The sequence below is a fragment of the Tachyglossus aculeatus genome, chromosome 25, assembly GCF_015852505.1.
Source record: "Tachyglossus aculeatus isolate mTacAcu1 chromosome 25, mTacAcu1.pri, whole genome shotgun sequence".
NCBI classification, from domain to species: Eukaryota; Metazoa; Chordata; class Mammalia; order Monotremata; family Tachyglossidae; genus Tachyglossus; species Tachyglossus aculeatus.
The window spans coordinates 5,135,167-5,154,037 of record NC_052090.1 but is presented as its reverse complement, the minus strand read 5'-3'; the positions used below and the strand labels follow the sequence as shown (position 1 = coordinate 5,154,037).

Here is an 18,871-nt window from a genome sequence, read left to right as displayed (position 1 = left end):
TGTGTGCCAAGCACTGTTCTAAGCACTGGGGTAGATACAAAGTTATCAGGTTGGACACAGTGGTCAGATTAGAACCCAGGTCCTGACTCCCAGCCCCATGCTCTATCCACTAGGCTACACTGCTTCTTTGTTCCTAGAGCAGGGTCGTGGTAACCGGCTCTGACCCAGGTCACAGAAGGAAGAGGATGGTCACCTCGAGGCCGCTGGGACAGCTACCCAAATCCTGTCAGTACTGAACTCTGTGCCCTTCAGGTGAAGACGAGGATGAAAGGACCGTCAGGTGTGGTAGCATCAAACAGTTTTTTTATTTCCGGTTGAGGTGGGGAGAGAAAACCACCTCAAACCCCCCAAAGATCAGTCAAGTACAGCTTAAGGTACAAAATGAACGATGCAGAGGAGAGGAAGAGGACGTAAAAGTCACCGTGACACCTCGCTCGTGCCCAGCAGCACGAGGTCTTACCAGGATGGGGAGAGGCAGGAAACTGTCCGGTCTCTGGCTCGGTCCCAGGGTCCGGGCCGGGTGAAGGGCCTTGCGATTCCTGAGGTTCGGGCAGAGATGGATGTGACAGGTTGCCCAGTTCCTTTGGGGTCTCCCCTGCCTCCAGGAGCGCAGGGAGTGGTGTGGAGCAGCCCGACGGCCTGCAGCTGGCAGGCAAGCCCTCTCAAGGGCTACCAGCTGAGCAATATGGCTTCGTTAGCTTCCTAAGTGAACCCCACAACTTCTTCCTTGAGCTGCTACCTTCTTGGAAGTCAGATGGTGGGGCAGGAAGGCGCAAGCCCTTGGGCTCAGCGGAGGGGGAAGCGGCTCTCGGGCTAGATCCCGGCCAGCCTCCGCCAGCCCCTTCCTCTCCTGCCCTCGGCCCCTCCGGACAGGGTGCACCTTGCCATCTTTTTCTTTCTCTAAGCGCCTGAGCACTTCACTGCCCCGGCCCCACAGGATAAAATGGAGGGTTGAAAATGCAGAACGGCTCTTCAACCAGTGACCGATATAAAATGTCCCCCAAAGGCAAACACATCCCCTCCTCTCCCAGAATGCCTTTAACCTGGGCCCCAATCGGGGTGGGGAGATGGGGCGGAGGTGACACCAGGTGCTCTGACTGAGAGACTGAAATCAGGTCCCCGGTGCAGAAACGGAGCCTCAGGCCTCTTTCTGAAAGCCCTTTTCTCCCCCGCCAAAGTAGCCACTGCAGTGTGCGTGTATGTTTGGGGGGGTGAGGAGGGGGCAGTTTCTCGTAGGGGCTGCTCCACGTCTCTGGCATCTTCTCTATCTGTCCGATCTTGGGAAAGGGGAACGTCTCCGTGCCGGACACAGGCCTCTGAGGCCTTTCCCTGTTCACCCCACCCACAGACCAGGCGGAGAGGCGGCTAGAAGTTTGAGCAGGGCTGAACTTGACTCGGGTTGTGTGGAGCAAGCAGCAAGTACTCTGCTTGCTCTGTTCCTGAGTCCAGAGGGTAGGAGGGTTAGGGGTGGGGAGAAGAGGATGTGGACAGGACTCAGTAAAACTGGGAAGTAAGAGCGAGCCCTGTCCTGCGCCTTAGGATCCAGTTCCAACCCTCCACTGGAAACCAGTCTGGCCCACCCTCAGGCTCATCTGAACATCTGCAACTGGACTCCTGGGGCAGAGGGGACGGGACAGTCAACCAGACAATGGCACCCCCTACCCCCACTACCCCTGACTAAACTGGGCAAGCCTAACTGTCTATCCCGGTATCTGGACTTTCAAAATTAGGTGAGGATGTGTCCGGTTTAGCAAGGAAGGAGGCTTTGGACCTATGTCCATTCCGAATACCATGCATCAGGTAGACGTTAAACTCCTTCGAATGTCCTTCCCTAGCCCCACTGGTTCCTGCAGCTCTTGATGCTGACAGGGTCAGAGGGCCTGGTTCCAGTTTTTCTGACCCCTTGGGCTCCAAGACGGCCTCAGACCCCGGGTCGCTTAGGGAAAGACGGGGCTACTCTTTTCCCAAACTCAACTTCGACCTTTCGGTGCCGTTCGTCTCTGCCCAGGAACCCCGGGTAGAAGTCTCATTCCTACCGATGTTTCTGCAAAACAACCCTTTGACTGACCTATCGCCCACTTCAAAGAGTTCCTTTCGCACTCTAACATAGAGCACGGAATCACGACGCTTCAGGGGCCACCCGGAACTGGCTCCCCACCAGTGGGGAAAGTGCCCAGTGGAAACTTTGCATGAGGTGGACCTTGAAACGAGGAAAAGATGCCAGGGAATCCCACCCTCCAATCCCACCTCGTCAGCCCGACCACCCGCCATAAGGGCAACCACCCGGCCCGGGGACGATCCTGAGTTTATGGGTGCGGGACTGGGAGGGGGGTCATTTTCCAAAAGGGACTCAGCCATCCCGGGGATTGCCAGAGGGTTCCCCAGGAACCCTTGGACCGTCGCTACCCGGGGTGGTCCTTAGGCTAGGGAGAATCCCAGAAAGATCCTCCTGTTCCCGGTAGGGAGCTGGAGCGGGGCTTCCCGCTCTGGGCCGTCCCTCCCATCACCTCCCTCCGCCCGTACTGGCCTCACCCCCGGGGGAACCAGGATCCCCAAGAGCGAGGGCCTGCCCTTTGGCCCCCCTGACGATGGCTCTCCTCGGCTTGACCCCTACTTCAGAAGGGCCCTCTCTCCGAGCAGGGAGAGGATGCCACGATCGATCCTGGATCTTACGGTGCCGAGGAGGGCTGCATTGGTCACTCCAGATCGGACTTGGTCTCCCCGCTTGGAATGGCTAACTGCCCGGCAGTTCCTGCAGCTGAAAGTTCCTGGCCGCCCCGCCAGGTCGGCTGCCAAGGGCAATGCTCTCGTGGAAACGGGAAGCGAGTCTGTTTCCGCGTTTCCAGGAGCAGCCGTGGGTCCCCCTCCCGGCCCCGGCCCCGGCCCCGGCCCGGGAAGGGCAGCCCGGGCTATGAGTGGTGGATCAGACGTCTGTAGTGCGGGAGCACCTCGTAATCGGGCAGGTGAAGCGCAAACTCCAAGGCCACTAGGACGGGGAATTCGAAGGCGATCAGCTCCCGCCGGTTCAGCCGGAACTTCTCTTCCAGTTTCTGCGGCGGGGTCAGAGACAGAGGGACTTGGCCTGTGTCCGGGAAACCCGGGCCGTCGCGGCTCTGACCCCGGTGGCCGTCTGGCCTGGGCCACGGCCCGGGGGTGCCCTCAGCTTGGGGTGAGGCAGCCCGCTGGGACTGGAGCCCGATCGGTCCGCGGTCCCACCCGGCCTGGCTTGCCTGGACTGGGTGGTCTGCCCCCGTCCTGGGCTCCGAGCCTCCTGTCTGACCCCAGAGAAGCCCCTCGATGTTGCCTGTTCTAGCCTGGGCCCTGGCCAGTGGTCTGGCCCGGGGCCCCTCCCCAGCTCCAGATGTACCGCGATGGTTACAGCTCTCTATCCCTGCTCACCCTCCCCTGGCCCCAGCAGTCTCCTCCGGGGCGAGCCCAGGCCGGACTCCAGGTCGGGACTGCAACTGCCCCTTCCCGTAGGCTCCGAGCCTCATCTGCTTGGCCCAGGGCACGTGACCATAGAGAAGAGCTCACCCCTACCTGCCCCCCCGGCTGCTGCGACACCACCCGGGGGGCCGGACCAACCCCTGCTAGCCCTCCCCGGGGCCGTGGGGACCTCCGCGGATGGCCCGGCCCCTGCCCTGGACCCGGGGGCGGACAAGTGGGGAGACAGGGCGCCCCCGGGGCACTCACTCACGTCGATCAGATGCTTGACTTCGTGCTTCTTGAGGTCGCTCCCGATCTTGGCCGCCAGCAGCACGCAGGCTCCCGCGCACAACTTGCGGTTCTGCTTGTTCAGCTTCCCTTTGAGGGCCAGTTTCTCGAAGTACACGAAGGCCATGGCGACGGTGGGCTCCTCGAAGCCGCACTCCTCCTGGGCCAGTTTCCGCATCTCTCGCTTCAGGCTGGAGGCGGGCGGGAGAGAGGAGGGAGCGACGCCTCGGTCAGCGAGGGGAGGTAGAGGATGGCCGGCCAAAAGCCCTGCCCTGCCCTGGGCAGGGGCTCAGGAGGTCGGGGGGAGGGGCGGGCCTGGCAGCTGGGCTCAAAACGATTTGCCCACTTGATGCTCCTAAAGCTTCTGCCCTCCAGCCCCTGACCCCAGGATTGGCCCCAGAAAACAGTCTGAATCCCTCTCATATTTATTGAGCACTTACTGCGTGCAAAGCACGGCACTAAGCATTTGATGAGAGCCAACCTTCCCGGACCGAGAGGGCCAAATGGGCCCGACGAGGGGTGGATGGATGGCCGGAGGAGGGTCCCATGGAACGCCAACCCCCTGCCCAACCCTCCCCAGTCCACATGCAGGGGTGGGCCGGGGCACCAGGATGGCGCTTTCCTCAAATATTGCTGCGAATTTTGTGTGCACGTCCGGAGGGGGGATTCGAACCCAGGCCCCCATGCAGAGGGCTCTCCCCTTGCAGGTATAGGGTAGGGGCCTCAGACCACTCGGCCAGTGGGACTCGAAAGTGCTCGGCAGAACCGTTCCACTGCCTTCAGTGGCCATAGATGGGCATTTCTTAAAAATAATAATAATAATATTGGTATTTGTTAAGCGCTTACTATGTGCCAGGCACTGTTCTAAGCACTGGGGGGGATACAAGGTAACCAAGGTTGTCCCACATGGGGCTCACAGTCTTCATCCCCACTTTACAGATGAGGGAACTGGGGCACAGAGAAATTGAGTGACTTGCCCCAAGTCACACAGCTGACAAGTGGCGGAGCTGGGATTAGAACCCATGACCTCTGACTCCCAAGCCCGGGCTCTTTCCGCTGAGCCACGCTGACTCCATGCGTGCCCTTCACGATGCACAGCTCTCTGACTCACCTGCCCCATCCGCTGCCCCCGTGGGGACGGAACAGGCAGGAACGAGAGCGGGCAGGTGGCTGAGCCCCAGCCCTGGCATCCCTTGGGCACACAGGCTCTCGGCCCCTGAGTCTTGAAGACCTAGGCCCGAGGCTCGCCCACCCCTAGCTGGTTACAAGGGGAAAGACTACATCCTTCAATCCATACTTCAATCCATACTTCATGCTGCTGCCCGGATTATCTTTGTCCAGAAACGCTCTGGGCATATTACTCCCCTCCTCAAAAATCTCCAGTGGCTACCAATCAATCTGCGCATCAGGCAGAAACTCCTCACCCTGGGCTTCAAGGCTCTCCATCACCTCGCCCCCTCCTACCTCACCTCCCTTCTCTCTTTCTCCAGCCCAGCCCGCAACCTCCGCTCCTCCACCGCTAATCTCCTCACTGTACCTCGTTCTCCCCTGTCCCGCCGTCGACCCCCGGCCCACGTCATCCCCCGGGCCTGGAATGCCCTCCCTCTGCCCCTCCGCCAAGCTAGCTCTCTTCCTCCCTTCAAGGCCCTACTGAGAGCTCACCTCCTCCAGGAGGCCTTCCCAGACTGAGCCCCTTCCCTCCTCTCCCCCTCGTCCCCCTCTCCATCCCCCCATCTTACCTCCTTCCCTTCCCCACAGCACCTGTATATATGTATATATGGTTCTACATATTTATTACTCTATTTATTTATTTATTTTACTTGTACATTTCTATCCTATTTATTCTATTTTGTTGGTATGTTTGGTTCTGTTCTCTGTCTCCCCCTTTTAGACTGTGAGCCCACTGTTGGGTAGGGACTGTCTCTATGTGTTGCCAATTTGTACTTCCCAAGCGCTTAGTACAGTGCTCTGCACATAGTAAGCGCTCAATAAATATGATTGATTGATTGATTGATTGATCCTTCCAGTACAGGATCAAGAGGGATGGGAACTTGGGTGGAGGCAATGGGGTGGGGGTCACCGGGGGGCAAATGGGGGTGTGCATCGCTGTTTCCGAGTACCCCGAGAGCCTCGGGGCTGGTGGTACCTGCCTCCTCATGAGCATGTGAAGCTGGTCTCGGATGGCTCGGGGAGCCAGTCACCCTACTCCCCCCATGACTAGTATTCCCAGTTAGAATGTAACCTCCCTGCTGTGTCTCCTCGGTCTACTGGACCCCCTGTTCCCCACAACCACCACCTTCCAACGGATCATTTTTCCATAAAGACGTTCAGAACACGTCACCCCACTCCTCAAAAAATGCCAGGGGTTGCCCATCCACCTCTGCATCAAACAAAAACTCTTCACCATTGGCTTTAAAAGCACTCCATCACCTTCACATCTCCTCCAGGAGGTCTTCCCTGACTATGCCTCCCCTTTCCTCTTCTCCCACTCCCTTGTGCATCGCCCCGACTTGCTCCCTTTGTTCTTCCCAGCTCCCAGCCCCAAAGCACTTATGTTCAGATCTGTCATTTACTTATTTATATTAACGTCTGTTTCCTTCCATCTAGCCTATAAGCTTGTTGTGGGCAGGGAATGTGTCTGTTTGTTGTTACATTGTACTCTCCCAAGCACTCAGTACAGTGCTCTGTGTACAATAAGCGCTCAATAAATACGACAATGAATGAATTAAAGTTTAGTAAGGAGCTCTACCCTCAGCAGATACTACTGAGTTATGGATGAACTGATTGGCAGAGTGTTAGAAAGGGCATTCCTTCCATCTAGCCTATAAGCTTGTTGTAGGGAGGGAATGAGTCTGTTTGTTGTTACACTGTACTCTCCCAAGCACTCAGTACAGTGCTCTGCGCACAATAAGCGCTCAATAAATACGACAATGAATGCATTAAAGTTTAGTAAGGAGCTCTACCCTCAGTAGACGCTCAGCAGATACTACTGATTTACGGATGAACTGATTGGCAGAGTGTTAGAAAGGGCATTCCCATTCCAAACTGGCATAAACCATTAGCTCGTTGTGTTTCTTGTTATACTGCAGTCTCCCAAGTGCTTAGTACAGTGCTCTGCACAGATTAAGCGCTCAGTAAATACGACAATGAATGAACTACTAGTAACAGTATGGATGAAGCACTTGCTGTGTGTAGAGCGCTGTAGTTCTCTCCCACTGGACTGTAAGCTCATTGTCGGCAGGAAATGTGTCTGTTATATTGTGATATACTCTCCCAAATAGTTTGTTCAGTGCTCTGCACACAGTGGGCACCCTGTACAAACTATTGCCCGACTACTAGGCACTGAGAGAGAATATCCAAGTGGGAAGTAAGACGTGGCCCCCGCGGCTCAGCACAAGCCGAGGGGTGACGACTTCTCCTCTCCACTGGGGCATTCATTACACAGCCGTGGGAAGAGGGCTTCCTCCCTTCCCCCCGCACTCCCTTCCCATTCAAGTGCGGTGGCCTCGATGAGTGTTTGGATGCCTAGCGATACAAGCAGGGATCGCCTCTACCTACTCTGTTGTATTGTTCTCTGCCAAGGGCTCACTACAGGGCCCTGCGCATCACAAGGGATCCAGAAATCCACACTACCCAACGCTCACCACAGTGCTCTGCACACAGTAAGCACTCAATAAATCCCACTGATTGTCTAATCAAACTCAAACGCTGTTCCGCCTGGTCCCCGTGGCTTTCCGGCCCCCAGGGACTCCGGGCAAGGGTCTGAGTTGGGGGTGCCAAGGAAAGCCCGATGAAGGCTGGCTCCTTCCCCTTTTCGGCTCTACTCTCCCAAGCGTGAGGTGCAGCACCCTACACCCGGGGGGTGCTCACTAAGTAGCGCTGGTCGACTTTCTCCAGTCACGGGTGTCCGGAGAGTCTCGCCGCCTGAGCTCGGATCCAGCTAAACCATTCCAAGCCTCCCGGGGGCCCGGTTTCTCTTAGGTGGCAAGTTCATCTCCCGCTGCGGGGCCCCGGGCCGGCCCCCTTCCCCGTTGACCGTTCGGCGGCCGGTTCTGCCTGATCCCCACCCCACTGCTCTGGGAAAACCATCCATCGCCTCGCAAACCCCAGGAAGCCCACAACAGCAAGAAGCATTTTCACACAGGTGATTCACTCCGGGGACCGGGAACCCCGTGTGGGACAGGAGCCGGCTCTGTACGGAATCTACCCCGGCGCTCAGACAGTGCTCGGCACCCTGAACAAGCCCCCACCGTCGTCATTATTATCAGTGGTGGTATTAGGATTGATAATAATCTGTATGCTACCTCCTTATTTTGCTCAGGGTTAGCTTGATGTGAGGAAACTTCTCCTTGAAGGTCTCGTTCATGTCTTTCTTGAGGTCGGATGGCTTCACGTAGTCGATCACCGTGGTCTGCAACAGATCAGACCACCCGGTCACGCCAAGATAAGAATAATGATCATTACAATAATTGTGGTATTTGTTAAGTCATTGCTACGTGCCAGGCACTGTACTAAGCACTGGGGTAGATACGACAGCGTAGTGGAAACAGCACAGGCCCGGGAGTTGGAAGCTCTTAATCCCAGCTCCGCCGCTTGTCTGCTGTGTGGCCTTGGGCAAGTCACTTCACTTCACTGGGCCTCGGTTACCTCATCTGTAAAATGGGGATTGAGACTGTGAGCCCCACCTGGGACGGGGACTACAGCCAACCCGATTTGCTTGTATCCATCCCAGCGCTTAGTACAGTGCCTGGCACATAGTAAGCCCTTAAGAAATACCACTTTTATTACTATTATATTATAATAATATATATAATATATTATATATTATTATTACAAGCTAATAAGAATAATAATAATGGCATTTATTAAGCACTTACTATGTGCAAAGCACTGTTCTAAGCGCTGGGGAGGATACAAGGTGATCAGGTTGTCCTAAGTGGGGCTCAGTCTTCATCCCCATTTTACAGATGAGGTAACTGAGGCCCAGAGAAGTGAAGTGACTTGCCCAAAGTCTCACAGCTGACAGTTGGCGGAGCCGGGATTTGAACCCCTGACCTCTGACTCCAAAGCCCGGGCTCTTTCCATTGAGCCACACTGGTTGGACCCAGTACTGGCCCCACATGGAGCTCACACTCTTCATCCCCATTTTACAGATCAGGTAACCGAGGCATAGAGAAGTGAAGTGACTTGCCCAAGATCCCACAGCAGACAGGTGGCGGAGCCGGGATTAGACACCAGGTCTTACCTTACCTCCCTGCCTCCAAAGTGACCTGCAGTGTGCCTGCAGGTGGTGGCCAGGGGTGTGTTGATGTGTGTGCACGTTGTGGCCGGGGGCTACTGGGGTGTACATACGCATGCACGCTGCAGCTGGGAGAGCCCGTGTGCAGCTGTGTGTGCAGTTGTGTGTGCAAGCGGCGGTCAGGAGGTGCTGGTGGGCAGATGTGCGTGCACGCGGTGCAGCCGGAGAGAGCTCTTAGCTCCATGCTCTCCCCCACGGACCAGTGGCTAGACTTCCAGTACCCCCCAAGGGGGGTCCGAGACGAGGCAGCCAAAACCAACCTGCAGGGCCGTGGAGCTCAGCATCTACGGGGTCCGGGGGGTGAGGAGGGAGGGTCAGTCTCAGACGTGGCCATCAGGGAGAAGCGCCGGCTGGAAATGGCTCTGCCAGTCGGAGCCTGGCAGGGCCCGGTTGCCTTAGGGGTAGGGGGTGACCCGGGGCCGTGGGCCCCGGTGGGAGTGGTCTGAGGGGCAGGGTGGCCCCGTGGAAAGAGCACAGTGCTGAGAGGGAGGACGCCTGGGTTCTAACCCGGGCTGTCCCTTGCCTGGGGTGACCGTAACCTCTCTGTTCTTCAGAGATAAAGAAAATAAAATAAAATGGAGATAAATAAAATACCTGTTCTCCCTCTCTCTCCTCACAGTGTCGGCACAGAGTAGATCCTCATCCAGTGCCACAACTATTATTGTCACGTGAGAAAAATCCGACCCTTGGGCAGTTCCAAAACCCCTGAAGCCCGCGCGGAGACCCTCAGATCTGCCCCAGCCCAGCCCTGCCCATACGCCCCTGCAGCAACTCTGAGGGCGTCTGGCTCTCGGGGACACCAACACCCCCCCGAACAAGTTTTACGCCAGCCTGGGCCCACGCTTGGTCACCGGGCGGGGAGCAGACGGACCAGGCTGAACCAGAGACGGCTCACCTGGACCCAAAGCGGAGCATCTCAGGACCATCAGTCTGACCAGTCTGACTGGTTATAGCAGGTGCCCAAATATGAACGATCGGTGTTGGCATTCGGTTGTAGACTGCCCTAAGGTCAATATTTGAATTTCCTCGGTGCTTCATACAGTGCTTGGCACATAGTATGCGCTTAACAAATACCACAAATACCACAGTCTTTTAGACTGTGAGCCCAATGTTGGGTAGGGACTGTCTCTATATGTTGCCAATTTGTACTTCCCAAGCGCTTAGTACAGTGCTCTGCACATAGTAAGCGCTCAATAAATACGATTGATGATGATGACCGCAAGTGTTACATGGACAGGTCACTTCAAATCCCACCCATTTCGCACACTGAAAAATCCATTCCCGCCACCAAGAACACCAGTGTCTCTCTGGGAAACGGAGGTGGGCAAGCCCAAGCACCCCACCCCTACACACCCCTCCATGGGCAGGACCTTCGGATACGGTCTGAAATTTCAATCTGACATTTGCTGCACCTGTGGCTTCTTCTTTCTATCAGGGTCCTCACCCTGTCCCCTTGGCCTCTGCGGTGGGGACAAGAATACTAACTGAATTCTTAAAAACGAGTGTTCTGACAGCAAAGAAGGAGGCTGTCAATTCTCTACACTGAGTAGCCAGGTTAGGCCCTGTGTCTGGAGGGCAAGGTTATTATTATTATTGTTGTATTTGTTAAGTGCTTACTGTGTGGCAAGCACTGTTCTAAGTGCTGGGGCAGATACAACTAAACTGGACTGGACACAGTCCCTGTCCCACATGGGGCTCACATTCTTAATCCCCATGTTACAGATGAGGTAGCTGAGGCACAGAGAAGACGTTTCAGGATACTGGATCGTATTAATCCACGGCTCCGTTTCAAAGGTGAACCGAGAACAGATTGAAAACCCAAGCTAAAAGTGGGATAGTGGCTTCAGGTCTTTATATAAGGAGGTGATTTCAATCAGGAAAATTCACCTGAATAGTTTTCTGTTTCCCGAAAGGAAACAAGAGTCCTTTCTGAAGAGTCCTGTCTTCCTAGCTCACTTTCAAAATGGCAGACCCTTCCAGGACGAATGGAGCCGGAGGCTCTGGTGAGCTAAAAGGAGTCGGATGCTACTATAGAAAGCACTGCCTTTCCAACTGGAGTTGGGACAAAACTCCCAAAAGCCCAATTCCCCATTTTGGGGGGAGTTAATCACCTGGTCAACCAGTAGAGCAATTTAAATAGTTTCCGGTCACACAGCAGACACATGGCGAAGCCAGGATTAGAACCCAGGGTCTTTTGGCCCATGCTCTATTCACTAGGCCACGCTGCCTCTCTAGCTGCTTCTCTAGAGGTTGTCTAGCCTCTGCTGGGCAGGTGTTCTCTCCTAACGTGGACACGAGGTGACCGACATCTTTCAAGAAGGGGCCTCATTATTGCCCCCGTTTTACCAAAGGGACAGAGATTCTGGTTGGGCAGGGGTATGGCTGTGGGTTCAACGGATCCAGCTCCCTCTGGGCCCCTGTATTCCCAACTGAGGCGATCTCCACGCTCCCAAAATGGGCTGCCAAAACTTCCCGCCCGAGGGTACTCACCATGTATGACGGGAATATTAAAACCCGCTTGTGCTTCCCGCAAGGCCACTGGGGGTCATCTAGAAGATCCGGGTCATAGTCAAGGAAGTCCCCGAGGTCACTGCCTACAAATGTCACACACACACACAGAATAACAATGACAACTTAGAGCAGCCTCCCGGTGTCCTGAGAAGCGCTAGTCAATGCAATCCCGAAGCGGACAAGGTCAGTGGTGAGGGCCCGCAAAGGCACTGAAAGCCCCTGGGAACTCCCACCTCCTACTTCTTTTGTGTAAACTTCCTGGCATCCTTTGCAGTTTTCCATTTTTTGCAACTTTCTGGAGATCCTCTGGACTGTAAGCTCGTTGTGGGCAGGGAACGTGCCCACCAACTCTACTGCATTATACTCTCCCAGGTGCTTAGTACAGTACTCTGCACAGAGCAAGCGCTCAATAAATACGATCAATCCATCTTCCTATGTGGGATGGAGGTGCACCATTCTCTAGGCGCAGAGAAGATGCCCACTGCCCCCGGGACACTGATCTTGGTAACGGGGAACACGCTTGATGTACTATCAGCGCCTGTGATGGGAGATGGTGGGGAGGGTCATTAACATTAAACCATTGCAATCAGTATTGCCATGACCCGGTAATTCACGTGCCCATTGCGTGTTTTGGGCTAAGGGTGAAAACAGGATAAGAGAACCACCTTCCCATAACGTGCCTAGAAGTTGATGCTCTGTGCACATGCCCAGCCTTGGGTGAGTGGGTTCCCCTCACAAGTATTTTGATGGGGATGTGCTCCCCGCCCCATCACCCCAGACGTTTTAGGATATTGGATCGTATTAACCCACGGCTCCGTTTCAAAGGTAAACCGAGAACAGATTGAAAACCCAAGCTAAAAGTGGGATAGTGGCTTCAGGTCTTTATATAAGGAGGTGATTTCACTTAGGAAAATTCACCGGAATAGTTTTCTGTTTCCCGAAAGGAAACAAGAGTCCTTTCTTCCTAGTTCCCTTTCAAAATGGCAGACCCTTCCAGGACGAATGGAGCCGGAGGCTGTGGTGAGCTAAAAGGAGTCGGATGCTGCTATAGAAAGCACCGCATTTCCAACTGGAGTTGGGACAAAACTCCCAAAAGCCCAATTCCCCATTTTTGGGGGAGTGAGAGTTTGTTTAGTTCATGATAATCACCTGGTCAACCAGTAGAGCAATTTAAATAGTTTCCGGTGAGCTTCCACTTCATGCTGATCTCACCTTGTTGCCGTGAGGTACGACAATGTCAACTTTGGAGGCAAAGTGGCTCGCCTGAGGTCACCGGGCTGACCGAGGGCAGAACTAGAGCTAAAGCTCTGGTCTCCAGACACTCAGTCTTGCGCCCTCTTGTACTAGAACACACCTGCTTCCTTAGGGGAAGCCACCAGGCCGTTCTCCATGTAAAGGGAGACAGGCGGACCCCAAATGAACACTTTGGGCCACCGAGGAGATGAGAGCCATAGCAGAGTGCCACCGGGAGGCTTCCATGGAAGAAGGGGCTTTGGCAAGCAGGCCGGTTAATCGGCCAGACAGAAGATGGTCAGAACAGCAGCCTCCTGTGCTCTGTACAAATAATTTATAAATATATTCATATTAATATCTGTCTCCCTCTCTAGACTGTAAGCTCACTGTGGGCAGGGAATGTGTCTCTTTACTGTACTTTCCCAAGTGCTCTGAACACAGCAGGCGCTCGATAAGTACGACTGACTGAATGACCGAGTGGGTGACGGCTCCGTGGCTAGCGTGGACTGACTGACTCCTGCTGACTCTTGACCCAGCCAGCCTAACCCTACCGTCAATGCCGCCGCCAGAGAGAGGGACTCACAATCTTCCTCTCCGCTGGGACTGGCGGCTCTAGCTGCTGGAGGTGGGCACTGAGCACCTGTTGACCCGCGCAGCCTGGCCTGAGGCCTCTCTCTCCCGGGCGGTTACCTGTGTCGGTGCTCCCCTGGACGCCTACGCACAGGCTGCGGTGGCTGGCGTGGCGCAGCTGGGAGAAGGAAGAGGTGGAGTCTATGGTGTTTCTCCGAGCTCCAAAGGCATTGGTGGGAAACAGAAACTGGGTGTAAGACACAGTCTGTAAAGGAAGGAAGAGCATGCAGACGGTTACTGAGGGAGCCCTGGGACACGGGGCTGCTCCCTGGGGCTGGCCTGGGGTCCCCCGCCTCTGGGAGACCCCCCACACGTGACTCATTATAATCTGTCTCGACACCCCGGGGCCATCCGCTGTGCCCTCAAGGGGCAGGCGGGTCCCCACGCCTACTCTAGGCTGTAAGCTCCTTGTGGGCAGGGAACGTGTCTGCTAATTCTGTTGCAGACAGTGCTCCGCGCATAGTAAGCGCTCGATAAATACCAATGATTGATTGATTCATTCCCAGGGTCTCGGCGAAGGCCACGCCGGGCAGATTTTTCCAGGTCTCGGGTCTGAGGGCTCACTGTCTTCCCTTCCTCTGCGGCCCAGGCCCGGGGCAAGGCCCAGCCAGGAGACATTAAAGTTTTCCCGAGGCCTTTGTTCTAAGTCTCCCATCGGGGTCTGTTCGGGGTGGATGAGTCAACCGGGCACCCCGGGCACAACCGGTGGCCACTCTGCGGAGTCAGGGGCTGTGGGATCTGTCCCCGAGGGGCTGACGGGAGCCCCAAGAAAACCTCCGCCACTGTGACTGCATCGATGCTCGCTTCGCCTCTCCGTGCCAGCTACCGCCACCCAACACTGTGGGTCAGGGACTGTGCCGCACCTGGGCCGCGGTGGGAACGGTTTTCTCTGGGAGTCCTGAGGCAGGCCTAGCGATTAAGCCCATGTGGGCCTGTTTCCTTCCTTACCCGCGAGTCCAGTGACGTGGGACATGGGACCGCCCCCGTCTGCCATTGACCGGGGCTACCAGATGTCCATAGCTGTAATTTATTTATTTCTATCAATGTCTGTCTCCCCCTCTAGACTGTAAGCTCCTTGTGGCCAGGGAATATGTCTGTTATATGGGTATAGTATACTCTCCCCAGCGCTCGGTACAGTGCTCTTCACACAGTAAGCGCTCAATAAATACGACTAAACTGACTATCCCTGAGGGACCAAACCCAGCCGGGGCCAGGAAGGAGGCTCAACCCTAGCCTGTGGCCCGTGGATTCCCTGACCCGTGCCCGCTGAGGGGCTAGGGCATCCTGCCCTGTCCCCGTCACCAAGCGGTCCCAGAGCCTGCCGAGCCTCCACTCCTCGCCCCGAGCCGGACATTCTTACCTTCCCAACGGCTCCTAGTTCCACACCTTCCAAACCAATGATCTCTCTTAAGCTCCCTGCTCCCGTGGACTGCCTCCCTCCGTCCAGTTTCACGTCCCTGGAGAGGACAAGCCACGGACATACTTTTGTTCCCGCTCTCCTGAGCTCCGGCCCCGCGGTCCAGGCCGGCCGCGGTCGGCCCCCTGCCCCGCGAGCGGCCACCACCCGGCTGGTGGAGCAGAGCCCCGGGGGCAGGGGAAGGGACCAGCTCGGCCCCTGTCTTGCGGGAAGGAGAGGGGACCCAGGCCCCTAACCCCGAGGCCCCTGCCCGCCTCCTGCTCCCCGTGAAGGCAGCTCTCCTGGGTTTCTGGCTACCCCCGAACAGGAGCTGACCTCAGCCCCACTCTACATGGCAGAGGTGGGGCAGGCGGCTTCATTCCAACAGGAGCAGCACAGAGTCACAGGGGGTTGGGTACGAACGTGGCTTCGATTTCATACACCTCTGTGTTAGTCACAGCCGGCCAGTGCGGATGGCTCCTCTGGAGCTCGGGGCCGTTCCTGACCACAGACAGTGGTTTCCGTGCTCCTGCTGACACCCGGGGCTCCCTGCCCGGCTGGAGGCCAGGCAGGGGACGTCACCCCGGGACATGGCAGCCACCAAACCTGGGTCACGGGCCACAACACGGGGCTCTCTGCCTGGCCGGAAGCGGTGGGCCGCCGCCCCGGCCCTGGATCATACCAAACACGGGCCGCCGCCGCCAGCCTCTCATTCTGCCTGCCGAACCCAAGTGCCATCAAGCGAAGGTGCTCGGTCCCTCCGTGCTTGGGGAGAGGCAGGGGTCTGGCCCCAATTTCCGCCTCACAGGCTGCCCTAGATGCAAATCCTGGAAAAAGCTGAGCCCCGAGTCTCCCCCGGTCTCCACAGGGGCCATCTGGGCCCCCCCAGCCCCCCAACTCCAGGAAGGCCTGAAGCTCTGTTGCTCCAGCCCCAGCACCAGCTCTGACCTTCAGGGAACAGGGAGGCCCAGTCGGGAGCCGCTCTTCTCCTGCCTGGATGCGAATGGGTGCAGGCCCAGGAGGGCGCTGCCCTGGCCTCAGTGGGGACTCCACTGAGAAATCCCTGTTCGAATCCAGTTCCCCAGTGTGATTCCACCGGCGGAGAATTTGAGAATGAACCCAGAATCACACCACGGGCTACTTGGGCACGGGGACAGAGTTTCCAAGGAATGGCCGGGTCTAAGAACCGAAGAGCCGCCCAGAGGCTTGGGGCCCGCTGTCCGTGATGGACGTGTGGCTGGACGGAGCCCATCAGGCACGGCCCTGGTGGCTGGAGAGACAATTTCACTGTGGTCTAAACTGGGTCTCTTGTGTATGCTCACTTGGGGCTCCCCGCCCAGGCCCCCCACTGCCTCTGCCGAGGTCAAACTGTCGACTCTGGGTTCGAGGAACCCAGCTCGGCCACCCCATCTCCCACTCAGGGGGCAGGGAGGTCTTAAGTCCTAGTTCTGTTTGTTTTTAAGAAAACCCACTCAGGGCAGCCACACCATCCTTACAAGCCCCCACCATCCACAGGTCCACTGGCTGGGGCTGGGGGGAGAGGGTCAGGCTGGTCTCTCTCCTCTCTCCTGCCGCCTCCCCTGGATCGGTACGGGTTTCCCAGAGCAGGTGTGGCTAGGGGGTGGGGGAAGAGGAGATGAAGGGGCTGGATGGGGAGAGTCGCAGAGAGGAGGGCAGTGCCAGGGGCACGATGGGTCACGAAGATGACCATGGCAGGACAGAACCTGGCTGCCAGCATTCACTTGGGGAACACCCTCGGGCTGTGGAGAACTACGGGCCGGAAGAACGAGTCAAGTGGCCAGCCCGGCCCTTGAGGAGTTTACAGCCTCCTGGGGGTCCTCCCAGCCAGACAGACGAACACAGTGGCCATGCGACGGGGACGCGACGACACACAGGGTGTGGAAGGACACACTCGCACGCTGGAACGGAAACACAGGAGCGAAACTTACGGAGCCGGCCCGTAAGTCCGGAGCGTCTACGGAGAGGTGGGAGCCGGGTGGGGTTAATCTGAGAAGGCTTCCTGGAGGAGGAGGCGGGATTCGAGCAGCCCTTTGAAGAAGGGGAAGGCCACAACTTGGCAAAGAGGAGGGGGAGGGCGGAAGGAGGCCGCCCGGGCCCGGACAGAGAGCCGGGAGGGACGGTGCCCGGTGGCGTGGATGAAGTGGAGAAAAGTCAGCAGGGGACAGTCGGGGAAAGGAGCTGGGGCGGCCTGGAAGCCCAGGGTTTGTTGGCTGAGGACGGCAGTGACCTGACGCCCCTGACCCTTGAGCAGGCGGGTCCTCGAGAGGGGTCCGCAAAACCTCGGTGTGGCGAGGGCGTGGGTGGAACTCCCGGGGGGCTCTGTGAGGTGTGGGGGGCCTTCAGTGGCAAATCGAGGAGGGCTTGTGGGGAGGGGGGGGTTTCCCTAAATCCCCTACCCCAATACTAGAGTGGGCCCCAGGGGCTGGCGATGACTTTTCTGATTAAAACAAAGTCTTCGGTGGGTTTCCATGGGAATCTGTATTTACATTATCTGCAGCATCTGAAACACAGAGAGCTTCTCTCAGTCCCCTGGGGGACACACACAGCCCTGACTGTCAGACCCACTTACCCAGTCCTTCAAAGGACATGGAGAAAGAGGGAAATCGATCTTATGGACACGTCTCTATATATTGCCGACTTGTACCTCCCAAGAGCTTAGTACAGTGCTCTGTACACAGTAAGCGCTCAATAAATATGATTGAATGAATGAACCGAGACAGCCTGCTGGCTGACCTCCACACACGGAGAGGGTCGGGATCTTCGTAGCCTAGTGGTTAGAGCTCGGGCCTGGGAGACGAAAGGACTTGGTTCCAATCCCAGCTCCCCCACTTGTCTGCAGTGACGAGTCACTTCATTTCTCAGTGCCTCAGTTACCTCATCTGTGAAATGGGGATTAAGAGTGTGAGCCTCATGTGGGATGGGGACTCTGTCCAACCTAATTATCTGTATCTACACCAGCACTTAGTTCAGTGCCTGGCACATAGTAAGTGCTTAATGAATACCACAATTATCATTACCATTATTATTATTATTCTTCCAAAGTGTGCCAGGCACGCCCAGCCTCTCACCCAGGGCCTCCACATCCCTGTCAAGGCTTCTGGTCACAGATGTCCACTCCCATCCCGGCCTCAAGGTACCCCAGCTTTGCAGAACTGAAGGAGTTCTGGCCATTCCCTCTAGACTATAAGCTCCGTTACTTTGTAATTTCCCCAACACTTAGTTTAGTGTTTGGCATACAGTAATAAAAATAATAATAACGGCATTTGTTGAGTGCTTACTATGTGCCAAGCACTGTTCTAAGCACTGACTCAATAAATACTACTGATTGGATTGATTCAGCGGGCAGCCCAGGAAGCCCCAGGAGAATCGGCGGGAAAGCCACAGACTAGATGCTGAAACGTCCCCTCAGCTACGGGTCCGGAGAGTCGGGGCACGGAACCAGCTGCCTGGAGAGACTGTGCTGGGGCCGGGAGAGGGGAAGGCGGGGAGGGAAGGAGGGAGGGAAGGAAGGAGGGCCCACTCTCTGATCTGGCCTCTCCCGAGGCCCCTCACGACTTGCTTTGGTGAGAGTCACCCCGGGATGACTTGTGGGAATGCAGCCGGGATGCTCCTGGGGGACTGGCGGCTCACGGCCGTGCGGGGCTCCTGGCCCAATCCACGTGGTCTTGCGGGGAGCCTCGGGCTCGGGGACGGACCACATGGAGATATTTTCGGGGTTCCCTGAGCTCAGCACTGGAGCCCCTCCGACCCCCCCAGACAGCCTGGGGCACTTGGAGAGGAGAGGGCTGGTCCAGCCAGCCCCTTCTGCATCCCCTTCACTGCTGAGCAACAAGGTGGCATCCCCCTGGCCCTGCCGCCTCCAATGATCCTTTCAGGCCTCTTTCCCTCTGGCTCCCGATTTTCCCCACTGCTTCCCCAGTGCCCTTCTCTGCCACTCCCATGCCTTGCCCCATCTGGCTCTATCCCTCCTCTGAAGAAGCCAGGGGGTAGATATCCATTCAGAGTTTCCCCCATTGAACAAGGGTGGGGTGGGAGGTCACCAGTGAAGTGGTGCGGAAAGAGCACAG

General features: G+C 56.7%; 1 protein-coding gene across 2 annotated transcripts in view; it reads right to left on the bottom strand.

Moving 5' to 3' along the window:
- Positions 1 to 286: 286 nt before the first annotated feature.
- Positions 287 to 18,871, bottom strand: part of CABLES1 (Cdk5 and Abl enzyme substrate 1) — a 44,108-nt gene continuing 25,523 nt past the window's right edge. For both annotated transcript variants that reach the window (XM_038766726.1, XM_038766727.1), the window contains exons 4-9: positions 14,748 to 14,844; positions 13,448 to 13,592; positions 11,504 to 11,607; positions 8,019 to 8,125; positions 3,698 to 3,905; positions 287 to 3,050 (exon numbers count right to left, since the gene is read on the bottom strand). In XM_038766726.1, coding sequence (XP_038622654.1) covers positions 2,910 to 3,050; positions 3,698 to 3,905; positions 8,019 to 8,125; positions 11,504 to 11,607; positions 13,448 to 13,592; positions 14,748 to 14,844 — 802 coding nt within the window. In that variant the 3' untranslated portion in view covers positions 287 to 2,909. The remainder of the gene's footprint in view (positions 3,051 to 3,697; positions 3,906 to 8,018; positions 8,126 to 11,503; positions 11,608 to 13,447; positions 13,593 to 14,747; positions 14,845 to 18,871) is intronic.